Here is a 24,058-nt window from a genome sequence, read left to right as displayed (position 1 = left end):
ATCTTTAGAGAAAACTATAATTATAGCAAATGTGAAAAGAAAGAGAAAACAACCAGTATCACTTCTGGTTAGGCGTTGTGGCATGATAGTCGCAGGAAGACGGGGCTCCATCTTCTATGTTCAATTTTGCCAAGCTAGGGACCTTAAAAAGGGTCCAAAGTCGCCCCTGAGAGGTGACAAAGAAGGAGGGGACCCTCGTCGATCATGGAGAGGTGGCGGCCCTTCCGCTGGATCCAAGGAAGCCCTCCAAACTGGCAGGGGAAAGACTGGCTACATTCGTGTGGCCAGTCAGAAGCTGCTGACAACCGAAGATAAGCACTAACTAGCAATTTTTGAGCAACGTGGATGGAACTGGGTGAGACTTTATCCTCGTTTTATGACCTTAATACTATTTTCCTAGAAAAATGAATGCCCAAAGCAAAGAATCCTCCCCGATGAGAGAGGGAAGGGAAGTTTTTGCCCCACTCCTTCAGGAAAAGAAAAGTGCTGAATTAATTGCGTTGGGGGAAAATAGAGAAAACTACAAGATCAATTTGGAATTAATACAGATATATAGCTTTGAAATTTGGGGAGTAAAAGTACCTTTGAGATTTTTTTTTAGAAATTTTTTTTGAAAGTCTGTAAAATAGACTTGGATTTGGAAAGCTGGAAGACAGTGTCAATGTCATCTAGTGGTGAATCATGGCACTACAAAATTTATTATACTTAAAGGAAACTTGGCTTGAAGCCTGGACTTAGATAAGACTATTTGTTGTTCCTGGAAACTTTCACTTTTGCAGACTGCACCTGGAAAAAGGGGGGAAAAACTCTTGGGCTGGTTATCTGTGTTGGGGACCTTATTGGACTATAAAGACTACATACAAAAACAAAATGGGTGTTCCATACTTAGCATCAAATGGAAAAAACCATCTTGAACACTTGTCTCCGAAGCTCCAGCTTGATATATCAACAAGAAAATGTTAATGAATCTCAGAAATTCTTTCTATGTTGAAATCAGTCCAAGAGACAATTGTTTTATTTCATGATGAGACTAAACATAATACAAATGAGGTAAAAGAACAATTTTCTAACCTCTACTTACAAATCCAGACAATGACTACAAAGAAGGAGCTAGTAACCCAGAAAACAGAAGGAAAATTAGAAGAAACTGATCCAAAGATGGAGGACCTAAAGGAAGGAATTAACAGACAAATACAGACAAATTTAAAATTAAAAAATGCAGTGATAACAAACAAAAACAAACAAGAAGTGAAAAACTGAAGGAGAAGGATGGAGGCTGTTTAATGAATAAAAATGGGTTGAGCGTTCTTCCAAAAATACTTCAATCAAATTCTCTTCCTCATTCCAAACAATATATACAAAAACAGTAAGAATTTCTTGATAATTCAAATGCACTGACTTGGAAAGTTATTTGACAAAGGAAGAAAGCCAGAGTAAGACTGAAGAAAATAGAGGTTTTGACCTATTAGATAGAATATTATACTATTAAACAGATGTTTGAATATGGTTAAGAAAATAGATAACTGCTAGAAATAAAAGTATTATTATAATTAGAAGGATAGGATTTGTAACTAGAATATTATACTTTGTTATGAGATGGGAAATATGAAAATTCTAAAAGCGTTTGAATAAGGGAAGCTCTTGGTTACCCAAATATAATTTATTATGAGAGAATTTTAAGCGATAGAGATATTTTGAACATTGATAGGAAATTATTTTTTTTTAAAAAGCCGTAAAAACAAGATATTGATTGAACAAATGGATTTTAAGTGCAAATGCAGTTGAGATAAATTCTAGTTAGAAAATATATTACAAACTGTCACTATCGATGATATGTATAATACCAGAAAAATGTGATGAGGATGTCTATATTTAATTGTATACATGTTGTTTATTAAGTACTGATGATTGTAAAATTACACACACACATATTATGGACTTTATTACAGTGGCAGTATGTATATCTCTATTTTTCACTAAAGTATGACATTCATTTGATAATACATAATAATAGATAATAGATATAATTTTGATAATTAAAACTTTATTGCCAGTTTCAAGATTTGATTCTTTTCCAGAAATCTGTCTTTGCAATAAGTTTTTAAGTTTTTCTGATGCAATAGTAAAGGTTTTTTTCCCCAATTTGGCACTTATTTCATTATGAAAAAATACATCAGTTCATTTGTATGAGTAACAGATGGTAATATCTTTGCATGAATTTATAGTTGGGATCTACAGGATTAAAATAAAAGGAATCTAAAACATTTAATATTCTTCTACCATCTTAAGTTTGGTAAATGTTATAGTTTCATTGTATATATTTGCACTATTTTGCATATCTATAAATTCATTTTTACATTATATTTTGCACAAAATTAAAGATGATAAATTTGTCTCACTAACTAATGTGTTATTTTCCAAAATCTTTTAATGTTTCAGAGTTTAAATAGAGAACTATAGGATAAAAGAATTTTAATGTCTAGCTAAGTTGACTACGTATGTTTCATGAGAGTTGAACATCTAGAAAATCATATCCTGACCATTTCTAGATAAGACAGATATGAAAATGGGTGTGTTTATATCTCCAAAAATAAAAGAGCATTTGATTTGTAGAAAAAGAACATGCAAAAGTCTGATGCTGGCAAATGTGAAAGTAGTAGTCCTACATATAGCTAAGATTGCATTAAATACTTTAAATTTATCTTAAATATATGATTAGAGTTGTTATATTTTTTACTCTTATTATTCTTTTAAATTATATTCCTCACTGCTATGCTTTTTGGGGGTCCAGTTTAAAAAAATTATGTGAAAAAGGGTTGTGACAAGTAGCAAAGTTTATTTTCTTATTGCTACCAAACTACAGGAACATAATCAAAATGTTTATGAGCCGAATGTAAATTACAATTGCCAAACCGAATTATGACTAATACAATTTCAATAACACCAATATTGGTTTAGCACTTAGCAGTAGGTCTGGTCTGAAAAGGAACAGTAAATCATTTAAATTTAGAATTAAATTTATTCATCTCTGTAAATCCTTTTGCTAATACAAAAAGAAGGAAAAAGCGTAGCTTGGAAATTACTTTCACAGTCATTCTTATTTTAACATTTCATGCATGTTCTGCCCAGCCCTTGCCCTGGCATCATTTTCTTGCATGATATTTTTTAAAAAAATAACTTAGAATGTTGTGTATTTGGAATTTACCATGAGGTTATAAAGTTCTTAAAGATTTTTAATGTTCAAATGCTAAATGTTTTTTCATATGACTAATGTTTTAAGAATAATATTTAGATGGTACATTTTTAAGATAAATGCAGTATTGTATGAGTATTATTATAATTCCAACTTATGTACAGTTATAATTATTTAGATTTTGTTATTTAATCATGTTGACACTTTTGTAGTTAAATAAATGAAGATAGTTTATTCAAAATAATACTGAATAGGTTTAAAAATCTAGGATTCATGCCTCAGGCTTATTTAGATCAGCGGTCCCCAACCTTTCCGGCTTGAGGGCCCAGTGGGCAGGGGAGAGGGGATGGTTCCATGCAAGTGATAGGCACACACGTGCAACTCCATTCGCCTGCTGTTCACACAACTGAAGCTTCATATATGAGTGCAACCACGGTCCACCTACCAGCGCCTGCCACTCACAAAAGCGCCTGCTGCTCATGCAAGTAAAGCTACTCACATGCTCTTGCCCACCACTCATGCAGCCCAATTCCAAACGGGTTGTGGCCCAGTAGCGGGCCACGGCCTAAGATTGGGGATGATCTTGGGCAATTCAATTTCACTTCACTTCCATTCATTGAAAAAAGTACTTTCTAAAAAATTATTATGGGACAACTTGTGAACTGTAAACAGTTTTGTATACTAAAAATGCATTTATACAGTTAATCAGATTACCTCTTTTTAGGAACATCCATTACTTGGTCAGCCTTTCTTTGTACTTCATCCCTGCCGGACAAATGAATTTATGTCTTCAATATTATCCAGTTTACATAAACAAAAAAAGTGAGTAATACCAGTGTACATTCTCAAATACAACATTAAATATTTCATGAAAAAAATCAATAATGTATTTTTGGTGATGAACTATTACCTAAGAACTATATATGTTTCCTATAGCTATGGGGAAGAGCAGGTTACAAAAGAAGGTACTAATTCCTAAATTTATTGTTATAATGAGTATATATTTCTTAGTTCCATAGTTCAAGTTGAACAACTTAAGAGTTATTTCTCAAAATAGTAACCCAGACATTCTGTTATTTATATGGCCAGTGTTATATCATGATTTTGACAAATATTATGTTTGTTTGTTTATTAGGCTTGTTTGCTGCCCATCTCTTGCCTAGAGATGACTCTGGGCAACTTACAAACATTAATATTATATTACGTAATGGTTATTAGTTTTAAACAAAATATCTCTACATAAAGCTTAAAATATCTTTTGAAAAAATGCTGAATCTCATGTAGTGCTTAGGTAATGTTACAGGATAGAATGTACAGATTTGAAAAGGGTCTTTAAGCCCAGCTCTCTGATCAGGGGAACAATTTAAATGAAGCTATCCCTGTCTGTCTAATTTTTGCTTGAATATAACAAGTGCACCATGTCACCATGCCCTTCCTAATGGGACAAGTAAATGTGACTGAGATAGGTAGTCCCTCAAATTACCCAGCATCTTGCCATAAAGGGCTTTGAAGTCTACTTTCTTGTAAGAAACTTATAAGTCCAAGTTCTGCACTGTAGAATAATAAGCTGATATTCTTCTGTTGATATACTGTCAAATATTTGAAGAGTGCTACTGTACACCTTTCAGGTCTTCTCAAGTTAAACATTCCAGTTTTCTCAGCCTCATAGGAGTTTCTTTGTTGTGTTCTGAGAACTGTCATTGCCTTTTTCTGTACCTGTAGTGATTTCTCTGTATCTTTTTGAAAATGTAGTATCCAAAATCAAATGCAGAACTGTATCCAGAGTATCATCTACCTGAAATTTGGAAATTGTTCACCAGTTCATACTGGTAGTCCTTGACGTACGATGGTAATGGGACTGGAATTTGTTGCTAAGCAAGGTGATTGAAAAGCACAACCACATTGCTTAGTGGTGGTAATCCCTGCAGTCTGGTTGCCATTCTTAACTGAATCCCATGGTCATTAAGTGAAACAACTTCCTGCTTGCTTTCACAAATAAGTCAGTGAGGAAGCCAGTAGGAAGTTGCAAGTCCCAGGAAGTTTGTAAGCAGGACAGCAGGGAAATAAGTGGCTGATGATATGAGGGATGGTCACAAATGTCCATGTGATACATAAAAAAAGTAGAAGTTTAGATTCAAATATTCACATTGATTAAGAGGATTTAAGAGATAAATATACGTTTGAGACCAGATGTTTTTCTTTTGGGATTCATGGACAAACAATTGGAAAAAAGTCATGGAACTTTGTTTTTGTATATAACTACAGTGAGATTATTGTATGCACACAGATGGAAAGAGCCGGCATTACCTACAGTAGAGGAGTGATTGTTGAACAAGATGGAACTTATTGAGAAGGCTAAATTAATTTCTTTTGTCAATGAAAGACAATATCTATGTGTGCAGTTGACTGGAAACCTCTTGTGCACTTCTAGCATAAAACAGAAAAATGAATTACAATTTGTGATTTTGAGGCAGGATAGATTATAGAAAGAAGAGAGTCATGTTGTAATCATAGAATAGGAGGTAAATTTATAATTGTTCTAATAACTACTGTAAAGAAAAATGGAAACCACTTCTTTTATCTTTTTTCTTTCTTTTCTATTTTTCTTTTTCTTTTTTTCCTATCTTGCACTTTTACTTTTCTATTTGATTTCTTTCTTTGCATTTTCTTACTTTATCTTATTTTTTATTAGTTTTATCTTCTTTTTAAAAATATTAAAATAATACACACACACAAACACACACACACATATGTATATATATATGTGTGTGTGTGTGTGTGTGTGTAAATTTTTTTAGATTGCTAACAAAGAATTAAAGGGAGACTGATATGCATTTCAAACTGCATATGCATATCAGTCTCCCTTTAATTCTTTGTTAGCAATCTAAAAAAATTTACACAAATATGAGCTGTCACTGTTGTGACTACTGCCTGTCGATGGCCTTCAGTTAGGCTGAAACAGGAATGTTTGGGGCCTAGCAAGGTAATCTAAATAGTTAACAAGCATTATATATATATATGTCCGAGGACATCTCCGTGGTCATGTGGCCGGCATGACTAGACGCCAAAGGCGCACGGAACGCTGTTACCTTCCACCGGAGTGGTCCCTTCCCACCGGAGTGGTCCCTATTTTTCTACTTGCATTTTTACATGCTTTCGAACTGCTAGGTGGGCAGAAGCTGGGACGAGTAACAGGCGCTCACTCTGTTACGCGGCACTCGGGATTCGACCCGCCAAACTGCCGACCTTCTGATCGACAAGCTCAGCGTCCTAACCCACTGAGCCACCACGTCCCTTTAATACACTATATATATATATATATATATATATATATATATATATATATATATATATATATATATATGAGTTAATTAGCAAGGTCCATTCAAAAAACCTTGACAAATACTTAAACATACATTTGCCTTGCCTTCCAGCTAATATAAGAGAGAAGGAACCCGTGGCTCAGGAGGTTAAAACACTGCCTGATATATATAACCAGCCCGGGTTCGAATCTCAGATAAAGGGTATGACTAACTGATGAGAACATGGGGGGGTGTTCTGAGTGGATGGGCTGGTCTCAGCTGCCAGCTCCAGAACTGAGCTGGTGAGTTGTGCTGCTTTTGTTCGGCTTCGTGTTTGTGGTGGTGCCATGTTTTTATAGTGGGTGTCAGTTTGCTTATTGTGTGGTTTGGAGGGGTTTAAAGTGGCTAATGTTGCAGCTGTGGTTAGGTTTCTGTTTTGTGGTTGTGTGTCTTTATCGTTGTGGGTTCGGATTTGCTTTTTGAATGGTTGTGTGGTGGTGATGTCATGTGATGTTATCATGAGTTTGGGTCTGGTATCATTCTTGGTGGTTGGGCCTCGTCTGTCAATCAAGGCGGGTTTCCAAATGGCTGGTAGACGAGAGGTATCATCTCGTGTATTCATGCTGTGGGGGCGTTTTTCTATCTCAATGGCTTCTCTGATTATTCTGTTGTTAAAATGTTCAATTTTGGCGATAGTTTTGGTTTTTTTAAAATCAGTTCTGGAGCTGGCAGCTGAGACCAGCCCATCCACTCAGAACACCCCCCCACCCAATCAGAACACACCCACCATTCAAAACACACTCCCACCCAATCAGAACACACTTGGTCCCCTACCCAATCAGAGCACACCTCCACAGAACACACCCCCTCTGGCAGTTTAAAAAATAGGAACTAACAGCCACATGCTTCTCCCAGAAGAAGGAAGCTAAAGCCTGATGATGACGGATGGGACTCCGTCGAAACGTTGCGCCCACACCTTTAGTTCTACGCGGGGAAAAACCCGAAAAACCAAGGATCCATATATATATATATATATATATATATATATATATATATATATATATATATATATATATATATATATATACATACACTATATATAATTTTTAATATATAAAAGTATGTGTAAGATGGTTGTCAAGTGCTCGATGATGATCATCTGACAGTGGGGCTGCTGGAACTCCGAGGACTGGTTGTAAGAATCATTCATTCAGGTCCATCATAACTTAAAACAGTTGCTGAATGAATGGTTGTAAGTCAAGGACTAACTGGATAGTGTTTCTTTTTCTTGTGTACTAGCACACTAGTACACATTCTTCCTTAATGACCTCACTTAATGTCCTTACCTGCCATATATGTCTTCTTTTTCCAGATGGTCACTAACAGTTTTATGCGTCTACAGTGGCTTTTGCTGTTTTTATTTTTCTTTGTTAAATTTAGTTACAATTATGTTTTCAGCATCTTCCCATTTTCTTTGCCTGCCACCTATTATTGTTTTGTATTGATTAAAGTCTGAATTCTTAGGTTCAAGAGATATGTTTGACTATAATCTGGTTCTAGTAGTAGGGAGCCACCACCTATAATTCCCTTCTTTGTTATATTTGCAAATAGCAGTTCAGTCCTACTGCTATTCAGGGTTGAGAATTTGAATTTTCTCATATTCCTCAAAGACTAAAAAATTCAATTGAATGACTGAAATAGAGAAATGTGAGAAGAAATTCAGCTATATTCTCAGTATCAGTGTCCAGTCGTCCATTTATTTGGGTTACTGGACAAATAACTTGATGCTTTTAAAAGTTCATAAAGGCCAGTTCTATGGGCTTTCAACACTCTTTGCAATATTCCTTTCTAAAAGAGCTTTCAGTTATTTGTGGCTTTGTGTTTTTATTACATTACAGGTTCCACTATTTTTCAGATCTGTTGAATTTCATTTGTAATTTTTGCAGCTTTTCTTATTTAAAACAGGATTTTTTTAAAAAAAAAACACCAAGTTGACTTGTCTTATACTTAATTTAAAGTATAAACAATTGTAATAAAACAATTTCACAATCACCAGCTAAAAGACTTTATGGTGGTACCTCTTGCAATTAATTCATCCTCTATAGAGATGTCTAACAACTGTGTCTGTCTCAAAATACAGTGTACTGGAAGGTTAGAATTGCCAATAATGTAAATTGTTTTACAAAATGTTCTTTCTTAGCAGCTGTGTGTCATAACACTTTAATAAAAAAATACTGCCCAACTTTCAAAGATACTTGGAATATTTCACTGCTGTTCCCCTAAATAGAAATGTATATTTCCTTTTTTCTTTGTAGACATACAAACTACATTATTTCATGGTTGAGTGTTGTTGGCCCAGTTGTGGGTCTCCATCTGCCTTTAAGTTATGCAAAAGCCAATTTGGAAGAGACTACAGGTGCTGATTAAAGAGGTAAAATATAAGGATGTCATTATTTATTTATTTATTAATTTTTTTATGCCACTCATGTCCACAAGGGGAAACTCTAGATGGCTTACAAGTAAGTAAAAACAATGGGATAAAATATTAAAATAATAAATATTAACATTAAAATGGTTAAAAGTCGTCAAAGATGGGAAGGAACAAAGCAAGATATACATGGGATGGAGGTGGAGTCTTGTCTCAGTCTATTAGCCACGTCCAGCATGACACCTCCCCATTGGGTCCCCAGGCCAATTAGAAGAGCCAGCTACTCAAACTCTTTTAGAAGGCCAGAAATGATTCGTGTAAGTTTGGATGGCTTGTATCCAAAGCCAAACATATACATTTGGTCCACATAACGAATTAAGCCGGCTTGTTTTGTCCTGATCATGGATCACAATGGAGTTATTATAGGCAGAACTCTTTTGGTGGCAGGAAGAGTGGAAACAGTAAAACATTGTCAAGGATTGAGGGAAAGCAAGGTAAAAAGAAAAGGGAAAGTTCTGAACATTAGGAGTGGGTGGTCTAATGCAGTATGCTGTGATATTATTGTTGGGGATTAGAGGGATAAAAGATAAGATCAGGTGGAATGGAATGGAAGATAGTGGGGCAGGTAAATTTATTTTATTTTATTTTTTATTTTAATTCCATTTATATCCCGCCCTTCTCCGAAGACTCAGGGCGGCTTACAAGCTTAGCAGTAGCCTTCATTCTATGTATATGCCTGCTTATTAGGGCTTTCACACACACCCCAAGCGGCATTATTACAAAGTCAGCTTATTGCCCCCAACAATCTGGGTCCTCATTTTACCTACCTCGGAAGGATGGAAGGCTGAGTCAACCTTGAGCCTGGTGGGATGCGAACCTGCACTAATTGCAGGCAGCTGGTGTTACTTAAGGAGGCATTAGCCCACTGCTCCACCAAGGCTCTTGGTGGATGATCACCAGTCTTTTCCTAGTCATGCTATAAAATTATTTTAATTCGACTTAACCAAGAATATTCTGGGATATGTTTCTGCCAAATCATCTAGAATGGTTTGGCAGAACTTCCAGAATGTGATGTATTTATTTTGTGTTTGAAACAAAACATATTTTGAGTTTGTGCACATTCTTCTAAAATAGTATTTATTTAAATTACATATTCAAAAGCGCTCTTTCTTAGAATTACTAATTGCTAATCATAGGTCTGCTTGTCAAACTATAAAATATCAAACTTTTTTAATATACCAATAACTTTATACCTAAATGGGAGTATAAATTTTCTAAAAGGTGATCTCCTGAGTTTGTTGCTTTTATTTTTATTGTATGGTTATATGTTATATTTTGTATCTTTTCATTGATTTTACACTGTTCTTTAGAATACTATACATCGATGGATTTTGTGTGAAAACTCAAATTCTCTGGCTGGTGCAGATTAAATTAGAGATAATTTTCACCATGGTTGAGAAACTGGAATGAGAACATTTCCCTGTTTCTATATAGAGAAAATTTCTTTCCCATTTATATATGATTGCTACTTATGACACAGTAGTCATGACTATGACTAATAAGATTGGTCTCACTTAACTAGAATAAAAACTAGGATTGAAATGTAATAAAATAAATGAATATGGAAGCATCTTTCACGTATTATATTTTTGTGTTGGAAAAAAATACATGTTGAAGTGATAACTGCATAAAGTATCTAGTAAATCTAAAATTGCTTATATATTTATTTGCAGAGTATGTTCTCAATGATAGTTATTTGTCTTAAATATTTATGCAGTGAAGAACTGTTTTCAAATGCTGAGGGTAATTATTTTAACAATCAAAGAAAAAATAAAAGCAAGATTTATCAAAAGCAAGTTTAGATTCATCATTCTCTCCATGTTTACATTTTGATCTCATTCAAACCATAATTTCTGATTACTTTTTCATTGTTATTTCAGATTATGGACAGAAAATATGGATTTGGAGTAAAATATAAAGTGTCACAAGCCTTATAATTTAACTTATACTAAGGATAATACCACAATGGAGACCATGTTGCATTGATATAGTGTGATGAACATCCAGTTTGCAAAGTTTTCATTTCAATCAGAATACATGATGCCATCGAGATACAAATATTGATTCATATTATAATTTCCTTGACTATGATAAGTGGGTAAAAAGACATTCCTCCCCAAAACAAATAAGAGGACTATATTGGAGCAACATCTGGACCAGTGCTTCAAATCATAGAAAGCAATTGCCAAAGATGTCTGAAACCAGCAACAGTTACAACCATTTCTCTATCTGGACTGCTGTTGGAGCTTATGCAAATTAATGAAAATGAATAATTTGTGTGAACAGTTGCCTTGCTGCAGAACTCATGAGCAAAGCTGATAACATAACTTTCTTCTTTTGAAGATTTAGTATGAAATGTAATCATACAGAATGTTAATAGGCTAGTGCACACATAAGGAAAGCTTATTGGCTACAGCTTCAATGTATAAGCATTATAATATATTAAAGGCTAATATTTATATGACTTATGACCAATTTTATGTCATGGTGTCAATTTTATTTTTTCAAGTGTCTTTCCTATTCCTGTGGAAATGAGGAACTTTGGTATAAAAATGCAGTAAGGGATGCTGCTTTCACCAACTTATAATTTATGGTCCATTAATCAAATATCGTAGCCTGGATCCCATATCAGAAATAACCCAGACCAGGGGGAAAGTGCCCAAGGGGTCAAAATTGGCTTTGAAAAGAGTCCGTTACTGTGTCTGGATGTCATTCTCAGGGCTTTTTTTCTCATAGAACGCTCAGAACGGAGTTCCGGCACCTTTTTTGGATGGAACCTTGTAGGGTAGGCAAGGCGGGTTGTATGACATGTGTGAGTTCCGGCACCTTTTTCTTTTACAAAAAAAGCACTGGTCATTCTCATAAATAAAATGGCAGCTGCTTTCACACCTACTTGTCTTTCTGTATGCTATTTCTTTAAAGAAAAATGTTTGACATAGAAAAATGTAATATATGTAATAGCCCAATTCAAACCATCTGAAATTTAAGTCCTGTAAATAATGTGTATCTTTGTTTTCTGTTTTTTTCCCCAGCTGGTTTTCTTTTCAGTAGAGTTGCATAAAGATAAACTGTGCTGAAAAGTTTACATTACAAGTTCCACAACTTTACAAGGTGCACACACATGCTTATGTTTGGTTGTGGCTTACTCTTTCAAGAGGTTAATTAGCAGTCAATGTATGAAACCAATTAGCAGAAAATGGTCAGGTTTTTATTTCAATTATCTTATTTAATTAGTCACTGTCTAATTAATGTCAATTATTTCTCTGAGATGCACCCTAGCATACTATGTGCCTTCCACTTAGTTTTCATTTCTATGAGAATAGTATTAGTTGTAAACAAAATCTGCCTATTTCTTACTATAATAAATGGTGTCGATATTCCAATATTTTACTATAACTATTATCAGTTAATTTTCAAAAGCTCAGTGTGTTTTGATAATTAAAAAAACAATTCATTACTTTAGCTTCTTTCATAATATTAGGATATGTTGAGGTAATTCATAGGGTACTATTAAGACTTGGGCTTGTTCTTAGCTTTATGTTTTTCCCATCTGTAGTAATTAAATCTCCACAAAGATTAAATAGATTTCATGTAAATAAAGTTACTATAATGTCAGTATGAGAAATATTACACTGTAATATAATATCCATATAATTTCCATGTGAATCTTTTTCATTTTTCTTCAGTTTAATTTTTTATTTTCTTATAGGGAAAAATACATGTAAAACTTACTATTTAAAATATTTTAGAATATCTCCTATTTGTTAAATATATATTATTTATTTTGCATTCTTTAAAGTGGCTATAGTGCAGTTTAATACTTTTGTTTGATGATGTAACTTTGCACATTTTTAAATTGAGTTTTGTGTTGTGTGTCTGTACATGCATATGTGCACTACCATATTAAAGAAGAAGCCAACTAAGAGTTGTGATACCAGCTTAGTGTTAAAAGCCATATTTCCATTCCGTTGATCTAAATATATACACTATAAGAAAAATGAAATAAAATCTCTCATCTTGGTGACACTATTATTTAGATTCTTATATATTCAGGATGCATGTTGTCAGAATGTCACTTGGTATCTTAATTATATTTTATTGCACAAACTATAATATTTAATTATGTAATTATTTATAACTTATAATTATTTAATATACTTGAAGCTGGTTAACTATTTTTAATGGCAAAATTTATATCATGATAGCTGGCAAGCTTAGTACTTTAAGTTGGGTCTGCACTGTCAGCGAATTACCACCAGACTGCAAATATTCCATTCCTGGCTGCTTAACAGCAGTTAATGTTTCACTGTATGGTGCTGGAATGTCAAGACAAAATGCTGAGGAAAAAGGATGCATATTTCAATAAATGCAATGAAATTATCCAGAGCATTTCTATTCTAATACTAGTACAAAACTAAGAATCATCTTCTAGAAATACACTTATTTTTGCCAGTTGCTGTTAAAGTTCTATGAGGTTGTCTTAGTAGAAATAATTCTTTAGTTATTAACCATAATTCAGGAACATACAGATTCCAATCATAGAGGTCTATATGTGCAATGTGACATATAGCTGTACAATATCTAACCAACCCTTAATTTGTTGATCCATTCCACTATTTTTTCAATAGTGGGATAGCAATACAAAATACACATATGGTAATATTTATGAATGTTTTTTTATCTCATGACTTTTATTGTTTTATCAATGTATAAAATACAAAGAAAAATAAAAATAAGGGAAGGAAAAGGGGGGAATATGAGGTACAAGAGAAGAAAGAAAAAAGCGTTGATGTCCAACTCTTTAGCACAGTACAAGATAACAACATTACAGACTCAACTTTTTACATTTATACATTAGTATATAACTACTGGTAGCCATTTCTATAATAACTATCAATAGTAATATAAATTAATTTAGTCTGTAAGCTTATTGTTAAATGTAGAGCATAGAAAATATTTTTATTTTTCAAAGATAGTTAATAGACTCATATCCTGGATCTGTTTCTTAAAATCAGGAAAGTGGTTTCTTTTTGATCATCTTCTTTCCCACGCCCCAGGCTTGGCATAGCCCAAAGTTCTTAATGAGATGACAGAGTCCATGTTTTAGAAATATAGTTCAACGTAACATTAAGGTTCTTTATAATATTTCTTCCCAAAATGGTGTTAACAAGTGCATTTATTTGAAACCAAAACAAGGCTACAGCTTGACAAACCAGCTTACAGGAGTTAAATTTCAGTTAGATTTCTGACTCCAATTCAAAAATCTGGACATTAGTTTGTGGTCACACTAGATTATGCTTCAGTTTCCATTCTGCATGCCTTCAGCCAAATAGCTTTTTACTTGTGGTTCAACCATTAAGAGCCTCTCTCTGGTTTTGAAATACTGATCTGCATTAAAATTTGCTGTTATCTGTAACTGTAGTAGAATAATAATAGAAATAAAAAATTAAGAGCTGGCATTAAAAGAAAAGGTGAAAGTTTGAAAACATATATTATCCGTTCAGGTGGCATAAAAATGCAAAATGGGAAATGTTTAGAATTATGGTTGGCTTTACATTGTGCATGAGGATTATCACTGAATAAAATAAAATGTGAGGCAAAAGTGTTTCTAATTAGACCCAGAGGCTACAATATAAAGGGGCCCTACTGCTAACAAAGTTTATGGTTACAGTTGCTAAGGCAAGCAAGATCTTTGGCAATTTGCAGCAATAAAAATGAAAATTATTGGTTTGGATATTTTGATTGCAGGACTAGTAGAGAGAATTAAGCTGAGTGGTATATGAAACTAATATATTGAACTTTGCTTAAAGAGTTTTGGGAGAACACTGCAAAGCAATTATGTTTATGTTGATGTTTATTGGACTTATATACCGCCCTTCTCCCGTAGGACTCAGGGCGGTTCACAAGGAATTTAAAATAACAATACACATAATTATGCATTATGGGTCAGTGGGTGTAGCCAAAGTTCAACAGATAAGCCAGGGAGGATAACAAGAGGAAACAAAGAAAAACATGCAGAACCAGAGAATAAAGTTTAATCTTGAGATGAAGAGTTGCAGCCTAAAAAAAGAAGACCACTGGTGGCTATGAGAAACACATGAGTTTAAATTCAAAAAGTAGAAAATGTTCATTGAGCAAACCACCAAAAATCTGAGATGCCCAACAGCTTCAGTGGATATATGCAATGCTTTGGACTTGATTCAGTGCAGTAGAAGAGCTTCAGAATAAATGAAAGGCATAAATGTTGAACTCATTAAAGCAGTTGCACTTGTTTCCAGGAATGCATGGTCATCACTATAGCGATAGAAAGAACCTTTCTAGCTGTTAGCTTCAATCACAAGGAGTGTCATCATATTCATCCCATTTCCCAGGTTGTTATTAATGTATATGTTTATTGCTTTCACAAAAATGAGTTTATATACCCAGAAGTCTAAATGTCTAGTAGTTGATAATCGTAATAGTGCAATAAGCTGCTGAAATGTGGCTTTATTTTCACTGTGCCTTATTTTTACGTAGATTTTTGAGTAATCTTCTTGAACCAGTCAGAACTCAAAAGTTGTCAGGATGTCTCACTCTTGCCTCTGCTTTGTAGAATTAACACACTAGTTACCTAACATACGTACAACCATTTTAGAAAAGGTCAGTGAGAAAGAATAGGATTAGACAGAGATGGAAGGAATTGACATTGTTTAGCCATCAGTAGAAAAGTGGGGCCAGTGTTATGATAGTTTCATTTTCTGGTTTCAGCAAAGAGAGAAAACACTTCTACAACTAGCAGGCAAAATGCAGGCACAATGCAGGTGTTTAGGGGAGAGGCTTACAGAGGTAGTGGATAGGAGAACACATTTTGGAAGGAGCTTGATCAAAATGCAGCCAAGCAATGGGAAAAAATGGGAAGCAATGGGAGGCATGAAGAGAACTGAGATATAAGTGATTGGAGCATAGCATTTGCAGCAAGGCTTCTGAAGAAATCAGGAAGCTTGTCTTGAGAGATAGCATCAGGCAGGCAGGAGCAACAAGTGTTGGAAAGCATGTAAGTGCATGGTAGCTTTCTAGAGGCTGAGAAGATAATCAGAAACTCACAATATTTTGCAAAGTACTAATGGAAGAGCCAGAGACTTGGTCAGCAATGTGCCAAGGTCAAAACATAGCCAGAATCAAGAGCAAAAGTGCCCAAAGCCATATGCTGAAGTTCTTTTCAGCAAGGCAATTTGTGCACAGTTTAAATCTTCTCCCCAAGTGTGCACAGGTGAGCTTTTTCTTGTTCAGCTGTTGCTAACAATGGAGCACCAAGCTTGCTTGCAGAGCCAGTGTCTTGCCACTTGCTCACAAAACACTTATTTTGATGAAGTGCAGGATTTCCTTGGCTGAAGGGGTATATGCCTTGCTTCTTGGCACCTGTGTTGGCTCAAGAGGGATCAGTCCTGACTGAGGAAGAACCCGAGAGGGTGTCAGCATTTTATTCAGTGGCTACCCAATCAGTGGGTGCAACACCTGGTGGGACTTGATCCATCCTTGTTTTGGAGAGTGATTCTGAGGTCATGAATGATAAACTCTTTGGCTATTGTAAAAATGTTATACAGGAGGCTGACTATCCATTGTTTCTAATTAAGAACACAAATTGAAGTTTGGGGTCCTTGGTGCTCCCTGAGCTTGGTTGTTTTACACACATTTTAGGCTAGCAGGCACTGATTGTGTTACCTAGTTGGATAATGAAATCTATGCAAGAAAACAACCAAACTCAGAGAGCATCAAGGATCTCACATTCCTGAACTACAAATACTGTATTCTCTGGTACAGATTGAAGTTACAAGAAGATGGATTCTGATTGAATTAGTATTGTATTCCATCTTTTTATATATAACTTAAGGCAGCAAACATACCTAAAACTAGAATATTAGGAAAACATAACAGTAAGAGTAAATGGCCAGTAAAATTAATTATCCAAAGAGATGGTGAACTCTTCCTTGTGGGTTACGGCCAAGCAAAAGCTAGAAAGCCATTTGTTAAGAATGCTTTAATTCATATTCTTACATTTAGCAGATTTAAAGGTTTATGTCTCTTTCCAACTTCATAATTCTAAATAAAATTGTGGAAGTGCACAGTCCCATTAAGGCTCTAGTTATATGGAATGTTCAACATGCAAGAGCTTTGCCTCCCTGCTAATGTTTTAATTATGCCAGCTGCTGCAGGCACTTGTACACTGAGCATGGATGTCTGCCTCAAAGGATCCCTACACGATATATGGTTCTGTAAGCACTGATCCATGTTGAGGTAGCAACCTTAAAAATTATGATGCTAATTAATTTGAAGCCAATGATTTGCTTATGGAACCATTGATACTTGATCATAAAGTCTACTGAAATCATTACATCTTTGCAGGAAAGAAATGATGTTGGGCTATGAAAAGAAAGACTACTCTAAACATTAGTTTTCAGACCTTAGCTCAAGCAAGGTGTCTGTATCTCCCAAGGCCAGATAGCTGCAGCTTTGGCAATCACTATCAGAAGGTGAAGGAGAACAAGGATAAGAACAAAACTTCTGTGAGTAGTTGGGGATGAGGAGTGAGGCAAGAGCGTTAGAGCTTTTATTTAAAGATGAGATGGCAAAATGAAAATGTTTCTCCATGTGTAAACAAGGATAAACATCCGAACTAATAAAGTAGGCATGAGAATAATTAGGAAATGGTTGAATACCTAAGAAAAGGATTTGTAATACCCCTGTAATTGTTTAATGTAATTATGGATAAATGTTCAAGAAACATTAGACATAAGGGGACATGAACATATGTGTGCTTTTGAAGGAGTGATGTAATGTTGATGGGTGACAGCCTGAATAATTTGAAGATAATAATAGTTAGACTATATGATACAGTGAAAATTGTTTTTTTTAAAATCACTGTATCAAAATATCAAGATAGTTTGAAAAGAAAAGTGTAATAAATGATTGCAAGCTATATACAAACGACGAAGAACTAGCAGAAGCAGATAAATTTGGATATCTGGAGAAAATGGATGGACAAATTTGAATATATGAAATTGCTGGTGGGAAGATAGTAATGGCTGTCCATCTCAGCCAATAACTCTGGATGGCTTACAGTTCAGAAAATCTATCACAATTTTAAAAAAATTAAAGCAATAAAAACAGTAAAAAGCATTAAATTTCTGTTTTAAGGAATTGATTGCCAAAAGAAATTAAAGTGGCTATGCATAAGAGCATGCTTCTGCTCATTTTGTTTTACGGAAGAGAGTGTTGGGCTTATAAACTCTGATTGACAAGAATAAATAAAAACAAAGAGGCTGTTTGTTGTAGCTGCTGCTGCTGTTATGTTGTCCAGTTGAAAGTTTGTGAATGAAAGCAGTGGAGATAGCAAGGAAGGAATGGGAGCCAAGTAGGTGGCTTCCTTCTTTGCACTGTGTGGCAACTGACACTTTTGATCAGGTTGTCAGAAAGAGGGAAGAAAGAAGATACATGGGATGGAGCAGTCTCCAGAGATAGACCAATGGCAGAAAAGACAGGAAATCAAGTAATGCAGAGATCTGCAAGTGAAAATTTGCTATTATTTACTGATCCTGGAGAGTTTTTGCAGCAACTGGTCAGGAGAAATGAATTGACAGATTTCCTGAGTGAGAACTGGGAGAATGGAAGTATGGCCCTATCTCAGATTTGAGAGATTAGGGAAACAAGTTTCCTCACTCTCTTATGGGGCCTAGTGGGCTTGAGGAAGAGAGAACTAGGATGATGGGAGAATGCTATTGTGTTGTTGATGGGATATGTGGTCCTGTTTGGGTGAGAAAAGGGCCTCAATGGCAATGGAATTAAAAGGGCCTCAATGGCAACAGGAATGGAGAGAGATAATATAGGATTGTCTTAAGTAAAATCTTCGCACACATTGGTTAAATTTGGTTTTCACCTCTGATATGAAGATAGAATATATTATCAGTAGTGTTTGATATAGTCATATCAATTTCTGGAGAAAGTTTGACCTCTGCAAGGTCAGGAAACTGATTAAAATTATTTAATCAGTGAATCCTTCAGGCTTTTTGTCTGGAGATTTTTTTTGTAATATCATAAGCAATTTTACCAGTTGAATGTTAAACTCTGGAGTTTAACTTATTCAAGAATATTGAATGACATTGTCTACATTAACCAACTCTCCATTACAAATAACAACTTAACCTCTTGTAAGAGAATCTGTGTAAGAGCATATTCAGAAAAGCACAAACATACTACAACAATCCAGAACATCAGGAATAGGAAACAGACTTCCTATACAACATCTTGCAACAAAATTGATATCCACACAATTTTATCAAAAGTGTAGCTGATCACTCAACCCACTAGACAGCAAACCCACACAAACGATGAAAAAACAACTCTGCCATATATCTGAAACATCCCAGAACAGACTTACAACCGCACAACATAACTGTAGTACAAAAATCAACTAAAGCTCTCCAAAACATCGTAAGTAAACAAAAAGACTCAATAATCCAAGAAGAAAAATCAGGAGTCTTCTACAACATACAATATGACTGTAACAGCTACTATATAGGACAGAGAGGCACAAGACTAACACAGTGCATCCATGAACAAGAATTAGCAGGCAGAAGACATGAATATTCATTAACCTCACAATACATGGATAGATTCAACCAGTGCTTTTTTTTGTAAAAAAAAAAAAAAAAAAGGGTGCCGGAATTCACACATGTCATACAACCTGCCTTGCCTACCCTACAAGGTTCCACCCAAAAAAGGTGCCGGAACTCCGTTCTGGGAGTTGTATGAGAAAAAAAGCCCTGGATTCAACTATAGTTTCAACTGGGAGACTGTGAGCATCCTAGACCAAGCTAAATCCAAAAATGCTAGGGAATCCCTGGAAGCTTGGCAACAAATCATTCAGTAGACAATGAAAAAGCTAAGAAGGAAAGAAAAAACACATCCTCTTCATCAGCCAACAGTGAAATAAGGAGGGATTAACACAAGACAGACAACTAGAAAGCAATATCCTGAGGCAGGGGTGTCAAACTGCTGGCCCATGGGCTGGTTTCATCATACCAAACCCGCGCCCACCCCATTGCCGGCAATGCAAAAAGAGTCATGATACGTCGTGACACATCACGTGATGTGGCGAGTTTGACACCCGTGACCTAAAGGTTTTCCTAAATCCATGGCTATTGTTCATACAGCAGAGGGAGGTTGTGTTTAGAGGAGACTTTGCTCTGATTTGGATGGAAAGGCTTGGTGGCCCCTTCTGAACTAGGAGGTGTCAGTGTCACACTCTCATCACACAATTAAACTACTGTAATGCATTGTACTTGGGATGACTTTGAAGAGGACTCTGAAATTAAAGTTGGTTTAAAATGCAGAAGCTCTCCTACGAGTGAGCATGACTCATTTTAGCAACATAATATATAGTGCTGTGCTGTTTTAATTGCCAATAAGTCTCTGAGTCCAAAGTGCTAGTTTTAACCTATAAGTGCCTTACACTGTAAACTTTAAGGATTGTCTACTCCAAATTTAATTCTACCACCCCAATCTGTTGTGTGTAAGAGAAAATATATTTGTGATATTTATGTACTATTTAATGTTTATGATTGGAAGATTTTGTTTTTATAGTCTCCTTGAGTCTATCAAAGTGGGGATATACAAGCAACTGTAATAAATAATATTATGGGGATAATCAATGATGATACATGAATCCCTGGAAAGATGTTAGGACGCGTAATAAAGTTGATCATTGGTAAGCATCTTTAAGGTAATGTCATGACTGATAACAGCAGTGCTTTTTTTGTAAAAGAAAAAGGTGGCGGAACTCAAACATGTCATACAACCCGCCTTGCCTACCTTACAAGGTTCCATCCAAAAAAGGTGCCGGAACTCCGTTCTGAGCGTTCTATGAGAAAAAAAGCCCTGGATAACAGCCAACATGGCTTTATCAAAATAAATCATCTGAGACTAATTTTGACTCCTTTGCCAAGGTAACTATTCTGAATGAGCAAGATGAATGCTGCGAATATAATCTACCATGATTTCAGTAAAGCTTTTGACAAGGTTTTATAGGACATTTGCATTGACAAGCACTTAAAATATCTGTTGGAGGACATAGAGAAAAGATGATCCACTCCTGTCTAGCTACCTGCAGACAATCAGTATTAATGTTCTATATCAAGCTGGAAATTGGAAATTAATGGGATTCCATGAGAAATCTGTCTCATTCAACACTTTTATTGACCTGGCTTTTTATCATATTGGCAGTTTACATAAAACTGGTTAGTCTGGCTAACATGTAGAATGATGCAAACTTTCAATTTAATCTGGTTTAAGAGAAACGAGCAACCAACTCATTAAAAACAAATCAGGAGTATAAGGCAACTGCTGGAAGAACTCATACAGTTCTGAGCTGCATTAGAAACAAAACGCTACCAAAGATACATGAAATCATTACTACACTTTACATAACAAGAGTGAGACTTCACAGAGTACTGTGTACAATTCTTAGCATTCAGTTCCCCCCCCCCCAAAAAAAATTACACATTGAAGAGAATTCAGTGGATAGCAACAAAGATGATACAAAGACTTCAGAACATGGTATGTGAAAAAAGGCTGAAAGACTTCAGGATATTCAGTCTGAAGAAAAGATATAGGGGAGACATGATAGTCATGATAGTCAAATTATATTATTTGCAGATTTTATACCATTCATAATAAATTATATATTTTGAGTAATTACATTGTTACACAAATGATATAAATTGCCACAAATACTGTAACATTGAAATAAATTTAGCTGTGTTGTCTGGAATACTTTGGCTGCAAACAACTTGTCTGTTAATGGGGGTGGATGTCTAAAGGAAATCAGCTTTATCACAGACTGAAATAATAGTCTTTTAAATCAAAGTTTGACTATAACTGTTAAAGAGGGACGCGGGACCTGACTCCAGTACATGTTTAGATCTACCTTCAACATCCTTGCTTATTCTATTTTTATAGAAAGTTTTGTACATTTTTGCAAAGAAGTGAAATGGAATTGAAACATGCTCTGGTAAAATGTGCTTACAATGGTGCTCACAATAGGAAACTAATTGGACAAATGCAGTTCTGAAAGTGTACAGCTAAATATGTTTATAACTGCCTTTCAGAACTTAATTCTAAACATAAGATTAAAGTATTATTGAAACCAAAAGTATTATTTATTTTGGAATTAATAGACAAGCAACTAGGAAAAAGTCATGGAACATTGTTTTTATATATGACAGTTGCCATGAGACTAATATATGCTCGAAATGGAAAAAATTGATAGTACCCACAAAGGAGAAATGGTTGGTGAAGATGACAGAACTTGCAGAGATGACTAAACTGATTTCTTTGATTAGAGGAAAAAAGATTATTTACATTTATGGTTGACTGGAAATCTCTTACAGACTTTTTACATAAAATGAAAACGTGCACTTATGATTTGTGGTTTTGATGGTCAGAAAAAATGAATAATAAAAAATGACTTTTCTTTTGTAGTTATAGAGTAAGAGGTAACTTTGTAATTGTATTTATATTTGCAGCAAAGGAAATTGGAAACTTCTTAGTATTTTTCTTTTTCTTTCTGCACATTTGTCTTTTTACTTCCTTTTCTTATTTGTCTGCTTTTATTTGTTATTAGTTTGTGTTAGTTTTTATGCTCTTTGTAAAACTTTCCGTAAAAAAATATATTAAAATGATACATACAAAATTTCCCCCAATCCACAGATTTATAGATTTTCAAGTGTGCACCAACTTTATGAACCATATAAGTAGCTTGGCCCAACATGTGTAAGGGTTACTAACCATTTCCTGAGAGCAGCAATGCAAAATTCTACCTTCTACCTAACTTTCAGAGTGGTACAGACAGCATCAAGGAAAGGTGTGAAGAATTATTGAGTGTTGAGTATTCCTTTGGGTTCCTTTTGGGATTTGTTCCTTTTTAGGGGGAGTGTGTACATTGAGATTACACCAAAGCAGTTTTTCCAAATTTTCATACTGGCTGGGAAATCCTGGGAGCTGAAGTCCACACGTCTAAAAGCTGCCAACTTTGAAAAGCAGTGTGCTAAAGGGAAGTGTGATAGCAAAATGTTCAGGAATCCCTGCTTTACACACAGTTCACAGACAAGGCCGACTCTGTCTTCTGCTATATGACAAAATAATGTGAAATGTAATGTATTCCTGTAGTGGAAAACTTGCCAATAAAATTATTTTATGATTGTAATTTGGTTATTATAGTTACTGATACTAGATAGGATTATGAAACTATAAAATCATAGCCTGCTGAAATTGGTACAGAAGTAATCTGAAGAAAAGAAACTTAGCTATTTTGTCTAGAATCTTTTGCAATTTTGAACAATCCAACTTCCCTATATGGTTGAATAAATGGGAAGGTAAGGGAGCAAGTTAAAACTTCAAAGGGAAACTAAAGTTTTGTGGGTGTAGTAAGTTAGCTGGGCAATAAGAAATCTGATCACTGCAGTTCCTGTTTGCAATATTTATACTCAAACCTGGTCTAAAGGCAGTAAGAAGCAAAAGCAGACAAGGTGTAATTTTTAATAATCTGTAAATACTCTCAGATGTACTGATGAAAATGTTACATAATTAACATGGCTGTAAGGAGATGGTCTTAATACTTTGAGACAATGCTCCTTCTACTGATTAGAACGACAAGAGCATCACCAAAACAATGCAAATGAATGCAAAATTTTGCTTCTAGGAAGAAGTATCCAAAATGACATCATTCAAATTTCCATGACCAATCCTGTGAGGTTACGCTAGTTGTGAATGAATTCCAGCTTGACTGGAATTACAGTGAAATGGTTATAGACATCAGCTGAAGTACTGTAGATGACAAGAATTCCTTGCCCTTCCTACTGCCAAAGCTAAATATGAAAGAAATCTATGGGGCTCAAAGAAGATTTCAACATTCTCTCTCCCCCCCCCCCTTAACCCTCTCAAAATAAACCAAGTGAAAAAGTTAATCCTACTGCTAGAGACTACAAAAGAGGTACTGAAATTGTGTGTCTCTGCTGCAGTATTCTCCATTGATGGCCCCAC

General features: G+C 35.0%; 1 protein-coding gene across 2 annotated transcripts in view; it reads left to right on the top strand.

Moving 5' to 3' along the window:
- ATG10 (autophagy related 10) overlaps positions 1-11,695 on the top strand; it is a 115,475-nt gene extending 103,780 nt beyond the window's left edge. For both annotated transcript variants that reach the window (XM_083357266.1, XM_083357267.1), the window contains exons 6-8: positions 3,918-4,015; positions 8,811-8,926; positions 10,864-11,695. In XM_083357266.1, coding sequence (XP_083213392.1) covers positions 3,918-4,015; positions 8,811-8,922 — 210 coding nt within the window. In that variant the 3' untranslated portion in view covers positions 8,923-8,926; positions 10,864-11,695. The remainder of the gene's footprint in view (positions 1-3,917; positions 4,016-8,810; positions 8,927-10,863) is intronic.
- Positions 11,696-24,058: the final 12,363 nt, after the last annotated feature.

The sequence above is a fragment of the Vipera ursinii genome, assembly GCF_947247035.1.
Source record: "Vipera ursinii genome assembly, chromosome: 2".
NCBI classification, from domain to species: Eukaryota; Metazoa; Chordata; class Lepidosauria; order Squamata; family Viperidae; genus Vipera; species Vipera ursinii.
This window is presented reverse-complemented; position numbering and strand designations above follow the sequence as displayed.